General features: G+C 41.9%; 1 protein-coding gene across 17 annotated transcripts in view; it reads right to left on the bottom strand.

Annotated features, from left to right (window-relative positions):
* The window catches only part of RIMS2 (regulating synaptic membrane exocytosis 2), a 434,744-nt gene extending 420,198 nt beyond the window's left edge, over nt 1-14,546 (bottom strand). For all 17 annotated transcript variants that reach the window (XM_085221552.1, XM_085221546.1, XM_085221549.1 and 14 more), the window contains exon 1: nt 14,085-14,546. In XM_085221552.1, the coding sequence (XP_085077678.1) occupies nt 14,085-14,254 (170 nt within the window). In that variant the 5' untranslated portion in view covers nt 14,255-14,546. The remainder of the gene's footprint in view (nt 1-14,084) is intronic.
* Between the last annotated feature and the right edge of the window lie 2,062 nt (nt 14,547-16,608).

Genomic DNA, 16,608 nt, shown 5'->3' with positions numbered 1-16,608 from the left:
TTAACTGCTTTGATACCAGGTCTATTTTTTCTCATGCGTTGGCATACACAATAGCAGAGGTTCAATTCACACTTTGTGTTCCTTTGTGCTACCTTAGAAGCTTTCAGTAGTTCACTGACCCCAGCATATTTCAATTCAGTCAAAATTGTTGCAATCTACAGCATCCACTATTTAAGAAGATAATAAGTTAAATTACAACAAAAGTATGTGTTCTCTTTTTTCAGTAGTCCGCATTTCAAGTAAGTTGCAAATAAATTTAGAGCCAAAATCATGACATAATTTGAGCAATCAGAAATTCTTATCTCCACACAAAAACTGAAGTAGGGCAAAGGAGCTCTCCCACGATTCACTCAATAGGAAGAGTATTTGGTCATTATGCCACCAATGAAAATGCATGAGCTTGTGTGTGCTGCAATTACAACTAGGATCTTTGCTACACACCTTTCATTATTTATGATGCAGATCACATCGGAAAACGGCACAACACAGCTTTCCAGAGCCCATCCAGTTGCCTGGCTTCATCTACGACATTTCCTTTCCTTTCCTTCCATACCCATGAGCAAAACCAGCCTACTCTGCTCATCAGAAAATCCGTTCAAAGTGTCTGAGAAAAAAACTGCAGCCACTGAGACACAAAGGTTAGTTCACCCCGAGCTATCATCAGCAATGGCTTTTCAACTCCAGTTACTCAATGGTCAAATTTCAGGAGCATTTTCCTAGTTTTTTTTGGAAGAAAAGGCTCTGAATGTTATTTTTGGCTGCATTTACTCACAAACCTCAAAAATGGGATCTTCAAAATCGGAAATGACTTCCTAAGAGTTGATTGCTGGTTTTCTCAATGACTGCAACAAGAGCAGTCATTGCCGACTGTGAAAACAAGAGCGGAGTAAGGCCTCTGCTTCCAGGACACAAACAGAACTAAGCTCATCTCTGCCAGCCCATCAGCTGCACAAGCACAGCTGCTTGCAGGACCGTACAGTAAACCAGATCAGTTCCTTTCTGCAGCTTAAAAATAGCTCTGCTGAAATAGGGAGGAGAAGGATATTTTTAAATTCCCTGCAGCACTTCCACTAGACAGCTCCCCACACACTTGCACCAGGCCGCAGCGGTGCCGGGAAGGCAGGGAGCCACTGCCGAGGTGGGCACGGGGTTCTGACAGCACTGGGCTGCCCACAGACAGAGCCAGGCCGTGCACACCCACCTCTGGGGGAGCCTTCCTCTTCTGTTTCATTAACTGGGGGATTTGTGAGAGTGATGTCACAAGGCTTGAGTTGCCCTTTGTGAACACAGTCACGAAATACTTGCTGGTATTTTGGTAATGCAATTTTTAATTATGAATCTACTGAATTATGTGCTTCTGTATAAATTTTTATCTTTTATTATTATTATTATGCCAGTATGAAGACAATTATGAACTAAAGTACAAAGATAATGGAGTTGATGGGCAAAATTCAACAATGCTTTCCTCCCTTTGCTTTACACCCAGAGAAGTTTTCCAAAGAAGAATTTTATTAAACTGAAACTAAGGCTGGAATACATATTAGTACTGTAAGTATAGAAGCTATTATGCAGATGTTCCAACCATCCCTAAAAAAAAAATACTAATGATTGTCAAATCTGTTAAGTAATGAAAATGCATAGAAGAGCTCCTGTATAAACCTCATCCCACATCATGATAATACCATTCAGCAGTGTTACAAATACTGAATACAAGTTATTTGCATCTAAGCTAGGAGTTATTTCACGGTACTTTTGCTCTTTTAACACAAGCCACCATCATTCTCATGGGCAGCTTTACTGAAAGCCCAGCAGTGATAATGGGAGGCAAAAGCTGTTTTAAAACAGGTCATCTTTATCAAGGAAGTGCACAGTCTTACCTGGGTTAGGCACAGCAGCCCGTTGAAAGTAAAGCTTTGCATGAATTACTACAAAAAAACATTTCTGTCAAAGAAAATCTTCTGTCAAAGAAAAACCTGCAGTTAGAAAGAGGGACAAAAAAAGCTACCAATTCTGAACTACTCTTTCCTATTTATCTAAGAATAAAATGAAGAGCATATTATTGGATTACTGAAATCAGTAGCAACAAAAAGTATACAACTATTTATTTATTTATTTATGATCCTATGAACTAATGAATTTTCTATGAACATTCAGGAAGTTCTTTCTTCATTAAAAAAGTAAATGTAAATTGGGATGGATATGCTATATGCTTTACATGTACAGTGGTTACTCACTGTAAGAAAGAGAGACTTGTTATTAACTATTAAATTATGACAACTTACAGTGAAAACACATCTTCAATGAAAGCTTTTCATTTTTAAAAACATCACTTGACAAAATTCGAAGTCCAAAAAAAGATAATTTTTAAACCTATATTCATTTTAATTAATGTATCTTCTACTTGCAAATAAATGGTCTTAATGAGAAAAGAATTAGTTATTTTTATCAAGGTTGTGTTGGGACATGTTATTCTGATTGTGCCCTAATTACACAATTTTCATCATTCTTGTTTGTATAGAACAAATACTACCATTCACATTAATACTTAACACTCTAACCAAATGTTTGTTTTGCCTTTTCCAAATAAAAGCATCTTTTATAAAAGAAAGTATCTTTAAAAAAAGACTTTTCAACAGTTTTGAAACAATTCTAGACAAGAATGCTCAGCAAGTCCTGCATATGGCATGTTCGTATCTACACTATAAAGTTACTAAAAACATCTGTCTTTCAACTATGCCTAAATAAATTCAAAATATTTCAGCGTGTCAGTGTTTAGCTATAGACGCCATAAACTTCATTCACCTTTGTCCTCTTCTTTTTCAGATATCAATCAAACAGAAGAATTCTCCTTTTCCAAATACTGAGAGCTTTCTCTGTACACTATCTTGAAAATACCTTTTCTTGGCTTCATATCAACCCGTACAGATTACCTATTTCAGATAAACCATAAACAGAACAGGAAAACATTTATTTGGATTTTCTGATACATATTTTTAAGCAAAGGTGCAATTTTTAAAAAGAAATATGGAAGCTGGATAAAGATGTAATTTTCTTTACAGAATAATTTGGTTTTTGTTCGTTTGCTTAACTTCACAGACTGCTAACTTTTGAATCTCTCTGGTATCTTTGGTGATGTTTAGCAGAATAATGAAAAACACTTCTTCTCCTGAAATGTCTTTTGAGGTGAAATATATTAACATGAGAGAAATACCAGCATTCAAAAAATATTTCCTTTTGTTACATTTAGCTCTGCAAATCTGCCACTTACATATAAACCAGACTATCAGCAAAGCATCTACAGTATAATTTCACAACTAATCCTAAAAGCCAAAAAATCATTTAAAAACAGAACAAAACCCTTCATTACAGACATGAATTGAAATAAAATTCTTGCTTTAAATAGTCCACATGTTTACTGTTATATTTCATATCAGTAATGCTATAAGTAGCTTAAGAAAAAATAAGATTTTCTTGAAGCGTTTTAACTTTAGTTCAAAACACGTGTTCAGTAAAAATATAATCCTCAGCCTTCCAAACGTGACAGTGATGCTATTTTTCTAGCTGTTAGATAATACATGGTTCAGCTGTCACTTACTGTGCAGCAGTTGGTTACACAGAATGAAATGAATCATAATCGCAGTGACTAACCAAATTAATAGAAGCATGCTGAATCAAAACTCGTGTTCCCAAACTGTCTCAGGGCCTGATTCAGCAAAAATATATTTAATTTCTAATCCACACAACATCTTCAGCAGATACCTGTGTATCCAGACTTTTAAAATATGAAAATGCTGGTTTCAGAATGCCTATCAATAGTTTCTCTCAACAGCAAGTCAAGCCCTATTTTTTTTAATTTATCAAAAGTGTTCCTACCAACTTCTAAATACACAGTAGCTAAATAAATATTGTTAAATTCATGATTTACTGGCAGAAAAAGCAGAGAAGATACTCAGAGCACATGTTGAAATCTCTCTAACTTACATTGATACATGGAAGAAAGATGAAGTGTGAGTTCAGAAGAACCTTAAATTGAGGTTATAGAGAAATATTTATTTCCATATGGCAGAAATATTCTGTGTTTTTAACTACTCATCTAGCAACTAGACTATCTTCAGCCATGGTTTTCTATCTTCTGGATGGAAATATCCACTAATCATTCTTGCTAGAGAATGCAATGCACAGATTTACTACACAATGTACTTTTGTTGGCAGATATGTTTCATCCCACATACTGGAAATATCTCCTACTCCAAGGTCTTCTTTTAAACCTCATTCTTTGAAGGCTCTCTGAAATTAGCCTAACAGATATATCACATCCTAAGAATATCCTTGGGCTAGAAAGGAAGCACACTCAGGTTCTTGGGAGCAAGTCTAAAACACTAAAGATACGGATAAATAAACACTCTCTAATTAATAATTTATTAAAATATTAGCCAAAGGTACAGACTGACACACAGGCTTCTGAAGAAGTCTAGAGAGCTATAAAAGTCAGCGCCAGTACAGAAAGTGACTATGGCATTTTTATTAGACCACAGAGTGAAGTGTTCTCAAAGCCAGAACTGGGAGGGTGAGATTCAACTTACCTAGCTTAAGATGTCTACAGAGTCTCTATGTCTGACATACTCACTCTATCTTCTTTTTAAGTCCAAGGCCGGAAATGGGCTCTGCACTTCATCCAGACTACACGAACTGTCTAATTTAAGATGAGACGGATCACATCCTGAAAACACCTCCTTTTTCCATTGGCTCTAAATTGAATTTTAGAATTTCAGAATGTTAAGCTATTTCATATATAGACGTATTACACTGTAAGTACTGATATTTGATCAGAATAATTTCAGAGATCCTCTGTACTCCATCTCAAACGTTGTAAATGTGGAATGAAACATATACCAAAACTGAGACAATTCCTTTATTTAACCAAGCAATTCTCAGAGTGCAGAACCCAGAGTCTGATTTCATGAGAACTCACAATCCAAATTTTTCTGTCTAGGCATGCTTCTCTCCCATAAGGACACCTTGGCACCTAATAACACGCCATCAGTTCTTTTCTCGGTCAGTAATGAGAATAATCTCTTTGCACTATCCATCCACTTATTTTCATTAGATGCTTAGTAATTAAATATTGTTGGGAACCCAACTTCTCTGTCAAATTTGTTCTACATCAAGCAACAGCTTCCACAGAAGAAATACAGCAGCAATTCTTTCCCTTACAATATTGAAAAAGCCGTTCCAAGGAGGTGCAAGCTCTGTGCTCTACACTCTTCTCAGCTTGAGAAGATTGGAACACAGCTCTCTCTTCCCTAACCAACAAGCTATGGGCAAAACTGAAATGAGATTATTCTACATTCTGCCTATGAAGAGGAGCCTCAGAGGAGATCTTATTGCTCTCTACAGTTATCTGAAAGGAGGTTGTGGCAAGGTGGAGGTCAGCCTCTTCTCCCATGTAACTAGCAATAGAACTAGAGGGAATGGCCTCAAGTTTTGCCATGGTGATTCAGATTGAACATTAGGAAAAATTTCTTCTTTAAAAGAGTGGTCAGGTGCTGAAATAGGCCGCCCAGAGAGATGATTGAATCACCGTCCCTGGAGGTGTTCAAGAAGTGTTTAGATGTTCTACTGAGGGACATGGTTTAGTGGGAAAATATTGGTGGTAGTTGGACTGCATGATCTTGGAGGTCTTTTCAAACCTTGGTGATTCTACGGTTCTTTGAAAGTGTGGACAAGCAAGAGAAACTCTATACAGCTTGTCATTAGGATACTCTGCAGAGGCAAATCCTAGTTGTTGCTCTGTGGGCTGTATACGCATTTTATTTAAGTGCTCTAATACAGCATCGATACAGACAGAATGCAATTCAACAGGGATGAAGACTAACCCTACATGTAGCTGGGATAATCAACTTCAAAAAACAACACGTAGTGATTCACTTAATAGCAGCTCTGCAAAAGAATATGTTGAAGGTACAGTAGATCCCAAGCAAACCATGAATCAACTTGCTACACCATGACAAAAACCCCAAATATACATGACATTGGTAGTACAAAGGAAGTGAGTGTTCTATTTAGGACATATCACGTTACCCTTGTACTCTTCCTACACCATTGTCTGCAATACTATGTCTCATTCTGGACACTATTTCAGAAAAGTTCAGTTAGAAGGAATACTGAAAACAGCAACAAGAAAAGCCAAAAATTTATAAAATATGACCTGTTGAGTCTACAGAAAGGAGAGGGTGAGAATCTACAAGAGGAGATAGAGTTCCACATGTGAAACATATTAAAGGTTGTTTGCAGCAAAGAGTAACAGAATGTTCTGCATTTCCTCTGAAGATGATGTAGCTAATGGCAGGAAAGAGATTTAGGTTTTATGTTAGGAGAAAAAAATTGAATGGTAAGAATAATTACACTGAGTAGCTGAAAAAAATTACTAAGGAGATCCAGGAATCTCCATCCCTGATTAGGTCAGTAGTTGTATTTCTTTGTTCCCGTACTTCTCAACAATAAACTGTCACCTACATAAAAAACGTCATACATATGAGGATTGAGGAGTTTTATGCCAAGATCTGTTCAGGCCACTCTTCATCTTTTCCCATGTAGGCAGCACAGCTCTTGCAGCTTGAACTCTGTATATCTCTTGTGATGTGCTCCTGCTTCAGCCATGAAATCTATTTATTGCATTAGCCAGGTGTGCCCTCACAGCTGGAAACCACTATATTAGATAAATAAGTGTCGGGAATTGCTGTTATAACTGGTCACACCTGCAGACAAAGAATGAATTGTAAGGTCTCTTGAGGCCTAGCCAGCCCTATTTTCTATTGGTCTTCTGTTTTTTTTGAGAATTAAACAGCCTTATAAAAGCATTACTTCTCACTCACCTTTTCTATAAAAAGAATATATACAATATAATAATATAATATAATCAAGAGTTAGAGGAACAGTCCAGGGAAAAAGATTTGTTACTAACACACCACAGTTCTCATTTTTGAAAAGTTATCTGGAAGATGCTTGCAAAACATTTTCCAAAAACTACAAGTGATTGTAACTCACAATTTCATTTAAAAGTCAAAATATTTGTGTGATAATGCACATTCCAAAGAAAGACTACCCCTACAAATACAGAGAATCCAACAGCCCTGCTATCTCAAATACTTAGTAATGCTGTACAACCTGTGAGATAGCACATGTACAATTACAATGCAGTCTTTGCTATAGGAAACCATTCGCCTTAAAAATAATGACACTGAATAGAGAAAGTGTTTAAGCAAATTCATGTAAGACATAAGAAGAAAGAATCAATTCCATTAGGACAGTAAAAAGAAAATCACTTATTTATGTTTTAATTAAAGTTTAAAGATTTTCTCTGTGAATTTTCTAAATTGAAGCAGTTGGACTTTTTTATAACACAAGTTCAGCTCTTGCTGACTTCAGCTAAAACAAACAGGGTATCTCAGTATGGTTGTAACAATATCTTAAAGTCTTAATCATAGTTAACATTCAGGCTCTCTCATCAAAACTTCAAAACTCCAAGTCAAGTGGATTAGCTGAAACTCCTCCTCATCAAAATGCATGAATTTGATTTCAGATTGACAAAATGCAACCAAAATAACCCAACAAAAATATTTAGGCAGAGAAATGCGATGGCAACCAACATTTAAATTCAAGGATATAAAATAATTGCATTTCAACTTCAACAAAAACGTTACAGAATGGTACAAATTACTTTGAAATCTTACACTCCTAAAATGAAATATATTAACTTCAAACACGCTGCTACTCCCCTACATGATCTTGCACTATTACATTAGCTGTTACAATCTTGGTCCTGACCAACAATCCTTTGCAGCTTCAACACATTACCTTGGGTGGGGGAGACAAAGGAATCAGTCAAAGCAGAAAAACCTACAATTTTACTGTATCACAAGAAGTTCAACAAAACATGAGAGACAGTTGCTGGAGTTTATTGAGCTTAAAAAAGCAATACCAGATTAGATATAAACTGTTGTTCTTAATGCTATATTATAGCCTCAACAGCCAGTTATAATTTGAGGTTCTAACAGATCCTCCTATTACAACATGCAGTCTTTCAAGACAGGCATACTCCAAACTCAGTCAGCATGGAAAACAACATAGTTTGATTTGAACTTAAATGTATTTCAGTTAATTTGCCTGAATAACAGCTAGTTTTGAATGCCATTTTTAAACAAACAGTCTTTAAGTAGATTCTTCTCACTTATGAGACTGAATTTAAAAGACTCACCATTGCTTATTTTTAAAATATGTAGCTATTAACCATGATATAGCAAGACAAATTACTATGATAACCCATATGGTTCTAGACTTTTTCCAAAAACAGTTCTCATCTCAACACTCACTGTTAAGGTGTAACATCTGCAGCAGTTAAGCAAGTATAGAATAGATCATAACTAATCAATTTTTTGTTTCTTTTGAGTTTTTTATCTTCCTAAATTCCTCTTCTTGTAGGGGAAAAAAAAAACATCCATCAGAGAAATGCTGGGGAAAAAGGAAAGAAAGCAACATAAAGATTCTTGCTAGAAAACAAGAGCTTGAAAAACAGAGACCAGTATACACAGAAATTTTCATAGCCTTCTGACTACAGGATTGTGAAGCTTTAAGGAAGCCAGAAAAGTAGAATGGGAGGTGACATTCACTTCAAAAATTCCTAAGACTGTTGTGTTTACCTTACAGATAAAAGAATGAACATTTATGTACATGGCTACCTCACATCAATGGTTCCACTGGATTAAATTTCAATGTTCAAACCATTGTACTGGTCTTTCCTCTTTGTTACAGAACTTTGAATATGCTTCAAGTATTTTAAAACTCAGTTGGCAGGGTAAAAACACACTTTATTTCAAGTTATAAGCCTTACTTCTAGAGTAACATCTCTGATGTAGTTTGTACTTAAAATACACACACTAATTAAGCTATTGTTTCAATGGAAAAATCAATTGTTTGACATCCTCGGTTATTTAGATGTTATCTAGTTCACAGACATATGTGGACAAAATCTAGAATGGAACATTCAGCCCCCTAACCCACTTCAAGAGACCACTGAATTTCACCCAGTCACCACTTCCTAGGATACAGTCCTCACACCTTGAAGTATAGTCTACATTCTTGCCTCTAAGATGCAAAATTAAGTATTGTTTTTTGACTTCAAAGAAGTGTAAAAGCAGATTTATTTCACAAGATACACTTTTCAGAAAGCACATAGCAGCTGGTGTTAATATCTCTTTTTTGGGTTCCTCATTAACTACATCCTGTATCAGCTTTTCTATTTTTCAACCCCACGTGATATAAGGCCTGTCTATGTCCAACCCATCCTGCCTGCACTTTTGGAGCACTGGAACAACATCATCACTATTGCTGCCTTCTGAAATTTTACTTAACGTGAACATTAACAAACCCAGTAATTAGTGTTACTGCCAGTCTGTATAATCTCCAAATACATTCTGCTTAGTCACTGGCAAAAGTGCCACTGCTATTCTTGTGGACAGGGCACAGAAGCATGCTAGAAGCTCTACAGAACAACTGTAAACCCTAGGTCTTCTTGAAGAACAAGTGGTACAAGGCGTAACATCCTGACAGGTATTACTTACAGTATACAGTGTCTAACCATGTGGTAAGAGAGAAGAGTAAGGAATAACAGCAATTTTGAGTGGCCAAAGAGGCAGTACAAATTTGTTAAATGAAAGAAAGGGGAAAGGATTAAAAAAGGAAAAAAAAAAAAAAAAAAAAGAGAGAACAGAGAATGTGGTTGTAGGAAGGGAGAAGAGAAGGCAAAAGGGAGCAAAAAGAGATAAGGAGATTTGTTCACTTTCTCAACTCTACCTACACTTATAGTTTCAACTGTCACTTATTTTATACTGCATAAAGCTATTAAAGTCATTTTGATCATATTTTTCCTTGTAATAAATAGGAACAAAGGAAAAATAATGAGTGGTGTAGTAACAGTCTACTCAGATCAGCACTCTAAATTCAGGCAAAACTCAGCATTAAGTTATGGGACAATACCTCAGTCAACTACTACTGCCTGAAGTTCTAGTTTACAATGTGGCCAAAAGCAAATATTTCTGTATTACCCACTAAACTTCAGAATTTCCCATACACACATCTCTATGTTGGGGAAAGAAAAAAAAAAAAAAAAAAAAAAACACAACCAATAATCACCACCTACACCTCTATCATCCCTTCAGGCCCAAATTCAAATCCTAAACATAGAATCCTTTGAAAGCATTGTAAATCAGAGGTGATTACTCATAAAGCAGGATAATTATTTATAAAGCAGTATAATGGTTGTGTGAGCTATTTACACCGCTACGACTCGCAGCCATGAGTCCATTGCTTCCTTTCCCCCCAAGCCCAATATCCTGCCCCACACAGGAGCTTACACAGCCCAGCCTCCTCGCAGCCTCCTTGTCAGAGGTTTAATTTCAGTCATTTATTAGCATGGCTGTGAAACCACAGACACAGCAACTGAGTACACACAAGGCCACAGCCACCCACACCATCCTAGGGCTGAGGACCTGACGGAGTGGGAAACAAAGAGTCTCCTTCTCCATCTAACCTGCTATGCCTCCATCCATTCTCTCTCCCTAGATAAAAACGATGGCAATCCCAGTTGATTCTGGTCACATGCACATACACTGAGAGATCTCCTCTTAGTAAATCTAGGTGATACTGTGCAAATGTATGAAAAGTTGACTAATTTCATGATGAAACTTCTATTGGGAAAATTTGCCTTCTGCTGGGCCAAACTGCCCATACTCTGGAAAGGTGAAAAACTGAATTTCAGTGCTGTGAGTCTCAGCATACAAGCAGAGCACATTACCTTACTTTTAGAATAATTAGGTAAAGGAGCTGGGAACTTGTGGTCCTACAAGTAGATGGTTGTAAATGCACACCACACAGGCTGAAACAAAATCTTTACACATAACATCTGCAACCTAGCATCTTCTACAAGTGTTTTTTTCTGTGCACATCCTCTTTAGCCAGTCCTTTGATACAGAAATAAAGTGCAAATGAAAAGTAAAAAGGCAGGCCACAGATCTCATAAAGCAATTCACTTAGAGGAAATGGGTTACCTGAAATCCACTAGAAAGCTTATGCTCACAAAACTAGAAATTATGAGAGGAAGGATGCACATAATGGAGGAGTAACGTTTTTACATTTTATGCAATATCCAAGAAATTCAAATACCCACAAATACCTAATTTGAAAATATGTAAATATTTCTATAACAAGAGAGAAGGATTTGCACTCCGCACACAGACATAAGTTTACTTTTTCTAAACATTAAGCACGTTATATACTATGTTCAACATATGTACAGTAACCTTCAGAAAAAGGCACCTTCCCAGAACACGGCATTCAAAACACACTCCAAGGATCCCAACAGTTTCAAAGGACAGGCAGAGCAGCAGTTTGCTGCCCGTCCTCCTTTAAACACGGGAGCTCCACCACAGGAGCACAGTGCACAACCGTAGTGAGGCATATTTCACATAGCAAACCAGGCCAAAGGAAAGAGCAAATCTGGAAAGCTTCAGTTTTACACACCATCATGTTCCAGCAAATCCTGGCAGGAGTTCATGCTGACCTATCACTATTAGTTGCTACAGATTACAACTCAATACCATCTGCATTTCTTTTCTCCAAAAAGAGTAAAGCAAGCATAAGGAAAAGAAGATACGTATCTATTTTAAATCCACACATATTTACCCCAGGGAGCACAAGGAAAAAAATAAACAGTCCACATTACAGATGTGAGTCACACTACTTAATGCACTTTTGGAAGATGCTCAAATACCACCTTGATAGGCACAGCATAAGAATTTGAAAAGCACAAAATAGAAATAGAATAGAGAAAGAAAGTTGAGCCCAGGGACTAGCCATTCATACTGATATTCAATCACCATAAATTATCTAAAATTTAGTGAAGACTCATGCTTGTCCCTTTCTACAATATTTGAACTGTTATTGTGCTAAGATCTCTAGGTATCAACTTTTGTTTCAATCATCTTTTTTTATCCTCCTAAATTTCTCCACGGAGTGAAATGACACAATTTTATTGCTTAGTCAGACAAAAATACCTTCCACTTCAAAAGGAGCTTGCCTTCGAGGAGAATTACACTTGAACAAAGACGGCAGGATTTAGCTCTATATTTATCTATATGCAATAACAGTTGTCCATTCATCTAAATACACAGGGTTTTTTTTTCTTTCTTCTTCTTTCTCTTCTCTTGACAGAAGGAAAACAACTGTCAAGAGAATTAAGCTCAGTAATACCTATCTAAAAATGCAGAACACGCTCTGGTATGACTGGTGGAAGGTTGTGATTAATAAATCTGTTGGCATTTTCAGAATAAACATGCATCTGATGGACCAAGGAGCCACTTCACTTAAGAAAAATGAAACTGGTGGCTTATTCATCTGACACCAGATCACTTCTCAGTATCCTACAAAATATTACAGGCCACCTATACAAATTCCACTGAGAACAGCATTTTTGAAAGAGCCTGTTTCAGGCTATCCTTTCTATATAACCTTTAAGCCACTTCTCTCACTGCTCACACAGAAATCAAGAGGAAACTTTAATGAGAGCCTAAATCCCACCTAAAGTTTGTCTTCAGATTGTTATTAAGCCCTTTCTTCTGTTGGCTGTCTGCTTCCAAGATAATAAACAGTCCGTTCTTCATCTGCAAGCTGAAGAGTTCAAGCTGATCCTAGTATCACATTAAGATCTGAGATACAGAAGCTACCACAAAAGTTGGCAAGAGCTTCCTGTAAGTCTAGCATCATATATTTGAATTGCAACTTGAATATTTTTCCATTTGGTTAATGATTTTATGACTGCAGAGATTCCAGACAGACATGTGCATTTATCTTGGTATACTATACCATTTAGAAATACAAAGAGTGCAACTTGCTTTAAAACAAGTGTCACAATATCAAGTCAATCGAACAGCATTAGGCTGAAAGGTATTTAGTTATAAAACTAGGTATGGCACTTTATTTCCAGTGCTCACATTACGCTGTCATTCTTTGAGATGTACACCCAATAAAAACATCTCTTGAAACAGACTTACACGGCTTAGATCATCTCACAGCCTAATAGCTGCCATATAAGTGATAACTTCAGTGTAAGTTTTCATTAGGATGATTTAAAAGAAAAAAAAAAAAAAAAAGAATCTTGGAAATAGGCTTTGGGGCAGCTTCCAGGCACAAAGCTCGGAGGACCAGCTGGAGCTGACATGTCCACGACACAATACTAATTCAGTGCTTTAACTTGCTGGGGTTTAGTACGAAAAGAGGCGCTCGGTGCTTCAGCCTCGCGGCGTTGCTAAGATCAGTACCCACAAAACGAGCAAAGCGCTCCTTTTCAAGCAGGCACGGGTCAGCACCACGGCGAGGGGACAGCTCCCGGAGTCCTCCCGCCGCGGCCGGCGGGGCTCGGGACCGCTCGGCGGGGCCGCTATCCGCCCGCAGCAGCCCCCGCAGGACGAGCCCCGGGCCCGCAGGGGCGGCGCCGCCGGACAGCTCCCGGTGCTGAAGCACGGCCGCGGGCTCCCGCTTGGAAAGAGCAGCGGGGCGGGGGCGGGCGGCAGACACGTTGTCGGAGGAAGATGGCGGCTGTGGCAAACCCACCCGGCGAGGCGGCCGGAGCCTAGGCCCCAGCGGTCCCGCCAGAGCGGGGCAGTGCCGCCGCTGCCCGCCCGCAATCCGCCTGGCCCCCGCACGGAGCCCGCCGCCGCCGAGAGCCGCCTCGGCCCGGCACCCCCCTTCCTGCCGGCGGCACGCGCCGGGCGAGGACGGCACCTGTGCGGCCATGTTGAGCGCCGTGCCCCCGCCGGCGCCGGGGCTAGCGGAGCCTCGGCCGCCGCCCGACCCGCCGAGGCGAGCGGCGAGCCTCGGGCCCCGGCTCCGCGCCGGCCGCGCCCCACCGCCGCCCGAGTGACGAGAGCCGGCAGCCCTGCCCGGCTCCGCACCCCGCTCCGCTCCGCCATCCCGCCCGGCCGCGCCGCCCCAGAGGGCCGGGGACGGGGAAGGGACGCGCCCGCCCTTACTTGAGCACGGATTGCTCCTTTTCCTCTTCCTTCTTCTGGCGGTCCATGACGGCCAAGATGATCTTCCGCTCTTCCTCTGTGAGGTGGCTGAGGTCGGGCATCTCGGGCTGAGTCGCCGGCAGCGGCTGAGGAGGCGCAGGGCCGCCCCGGGGCCCGGCGGGAGCCGACATGTTTGGTGGGAGCTCCGCGCCGCTACGGGAAGCGCTCTCCTGGCTCCGGCGGCAGCGGCGGGAGCGGCCGGCGCGGGGCGAAGCACATACAAATCAATAGCCCGTCAGCAGCCGGCAGCCTCGCGGCGAGGGGCGGGGTGCCCGGAGCCCCGACCTCGCAGCCACCCGCCCGGCCGCCGGCTCCCCGGGGGCGGCGGGGCCACGGGGGCGAGCGGCGGGGAGCGGGGAGGGGAAGGGCCGGGGAGGGCAGGAGAGGGCGGGATGAGCCCCGGAGCGCCGCGCTTTAGGGGCGAGCGGGATTACCTCGAGCGGGGAGAGGGGGGACGGAGCGGGGAGCGGAGGGGGAGAGCGGAGCCGCGGCGCCCCGGGGCGCGCAGCGGGGAGAGCCCCTGCGGGCGAGCGCCGGTCCCGGCCGCCGGCCGCGGCTCATCGTTCCTCGCCGCCGTCCATGGAGGGAACCTCCTCCCGCCGCCGCTCCACGGCCGAGCCGCGCCGCTTCCTGCCGCCGCCCCGCTTGGCTGCTGCCCTGCCGGCTGCGGGAGGGAGGCCGCCTAACCCATCGCATGGCGGACGGCCGGAGTCACGGGAGGGGGCTCCGCATCACCCCGGCGCCGCCGCCCCCACCTGAGCAGCGCGGCGCCTCCTCCCGGCGCGGGGCGCGGGGCCGGCTGCCGCCCCTAGCGGAGCTGAGCGGCGGGGGCCAGCGGGAGCAGCAGGCGCTTCTTTATTTAAATAAATACAAAAAAAAAAAAAAAGAGAACGCGATAAAAATCACGCGAGGAAGGACAAGGAAGAGCCGGCGCGCGGGGATGACTGAGCCCGGCGGTCAATGGGGAAGGAGGAACAGGGCGAGCGGTGCGCGGCCGCCGCCGCCTCCACGGGTGCTGACCGGACGAGGGATGGGCGGAGAGGGAAAACCGCTCGTGGGGCCGGGACCCGGGGCGAAATCGTCGGCTGGGAGGGGAGCGGCAGGGCTGGGCCGGGCCGGGTCCGCGGGAACTGCCCGCCACAGGTGGGGCCTGGAGCAGCACGGCCACCGCAGCCCCGAGCCCTCGGAGCCCTGGCAGGGCAGTAGGCTCAGCCCCAGCTTCTGTCTGACAGCCCTGACAGGCAGAAGGTGGTAGAATGCTGAAGAAGGGCGTCCTCCTTCCACCCTAGAAGCCAGAATAAACCTTCCAGTGTGCCTGTGCCACCTGTATATCCTGGACCTCAGCTGTCAGTTTGATGACAAGAAATAGTTTCTGGAGCATGGATCATACTTTACCAAAGATGCCATCTAGTCCCAGTAAATGGGTAATAATCTGTCCGAGAACAATGAAGGACCAGGCGAATCCACACCTGTGGGTTTTCAATCTGTCTATTCAGTTTTGGGCCCCTCACTACGGGAAAGATGTCAAGGCCCAGGAGCACATTCAGAGAAGGACAACAAAGCTGTGAGGGGGCTGGAGCACAAGTCTTACAGGGAGCAGCTAAGGGAACTGGGATTGTTCAGTCTGGAAAAAGGAGGCTTAGGGGAGACCTTCTCACTCCCTACAATGATCTGAAAGGAGGTTGTTGCAAGTGGGGTTTGGCCATTTCTTCCCAGGTAACAGTTATTGGACAAGAGGGAACGGCCTCAAGTTTCATCAGAGAGGTTTCTATCAGTTAGATATTGGGAAAAAATCCTCACAAACAGTGGTGAGGTGTTGGTACAATGGCCCAGGGAAATAGTTAAGTCACCATCACTGGAGGTGTTCAAGAAACATGTAGATGTGGCACTGAGGGACACAAGTTAGTTGGCATGGTGGGGATGGGTTGACAGTTGGACTAGATGATCTCAGTGGTCTTTAACCTTAGTGATTACATAGTTTTGTGATTTACAGACAGTAGAGGTCTACCTGTGTTTGCCTCACATCATGAGACAACTTGTATCAACTGCAAGTGTGGTGTAAGCATATGTAACAATAATAAAGTGGTTTTACAAGGTTTTGTTTGGACAGTCTGAACTCTCCAATACAGAATGTATGTTTCTGGAGCTGGCACTATTCTTAGTGAGCTATACTATCAACTTACAACCAGATGTGAAGGCCTGAAAATGAAAATCTTCCTGAAAGTTTCACCAACTGAAGACCTCTGTCTGTCATGTTGTGCTGAAGACATCATTCTTTTGGAAAAGCAGGTTGTGGAAGAACAGACCACCGGACAAGCATGACAGGTTGGCTGTGCTAAAACAAAAGTAACCCATACTTATCATCATGCACATACATTCATCAAATGTTAATTTTGCTCAAGAAATGCCATTGGCATCTTTAACTGAAAAGAGCGTGGTTCTGTGCTGGATGTAGTCTCTCATAATGTATAATGGGCTGTTGTTC

This window comes from Meleagris gallopavo, chromosome 3 (genome assembly GCF_905368555.1).
Source record: "Meleagris gallopavo chromosome 3, MGAL_WU_HG_1.1, whole genome shotgun sequence".
NCBI classification, from domain to species: domain Eukaryota; kingdom Metazoa; phylum Chordata; class Aves; order Galliformes; family Phasianidae; genus Meleagris; species Meleagris gallopavo.
This window is presented reverse-complemented; position numbering and strand designations above follow the sequence as displayed.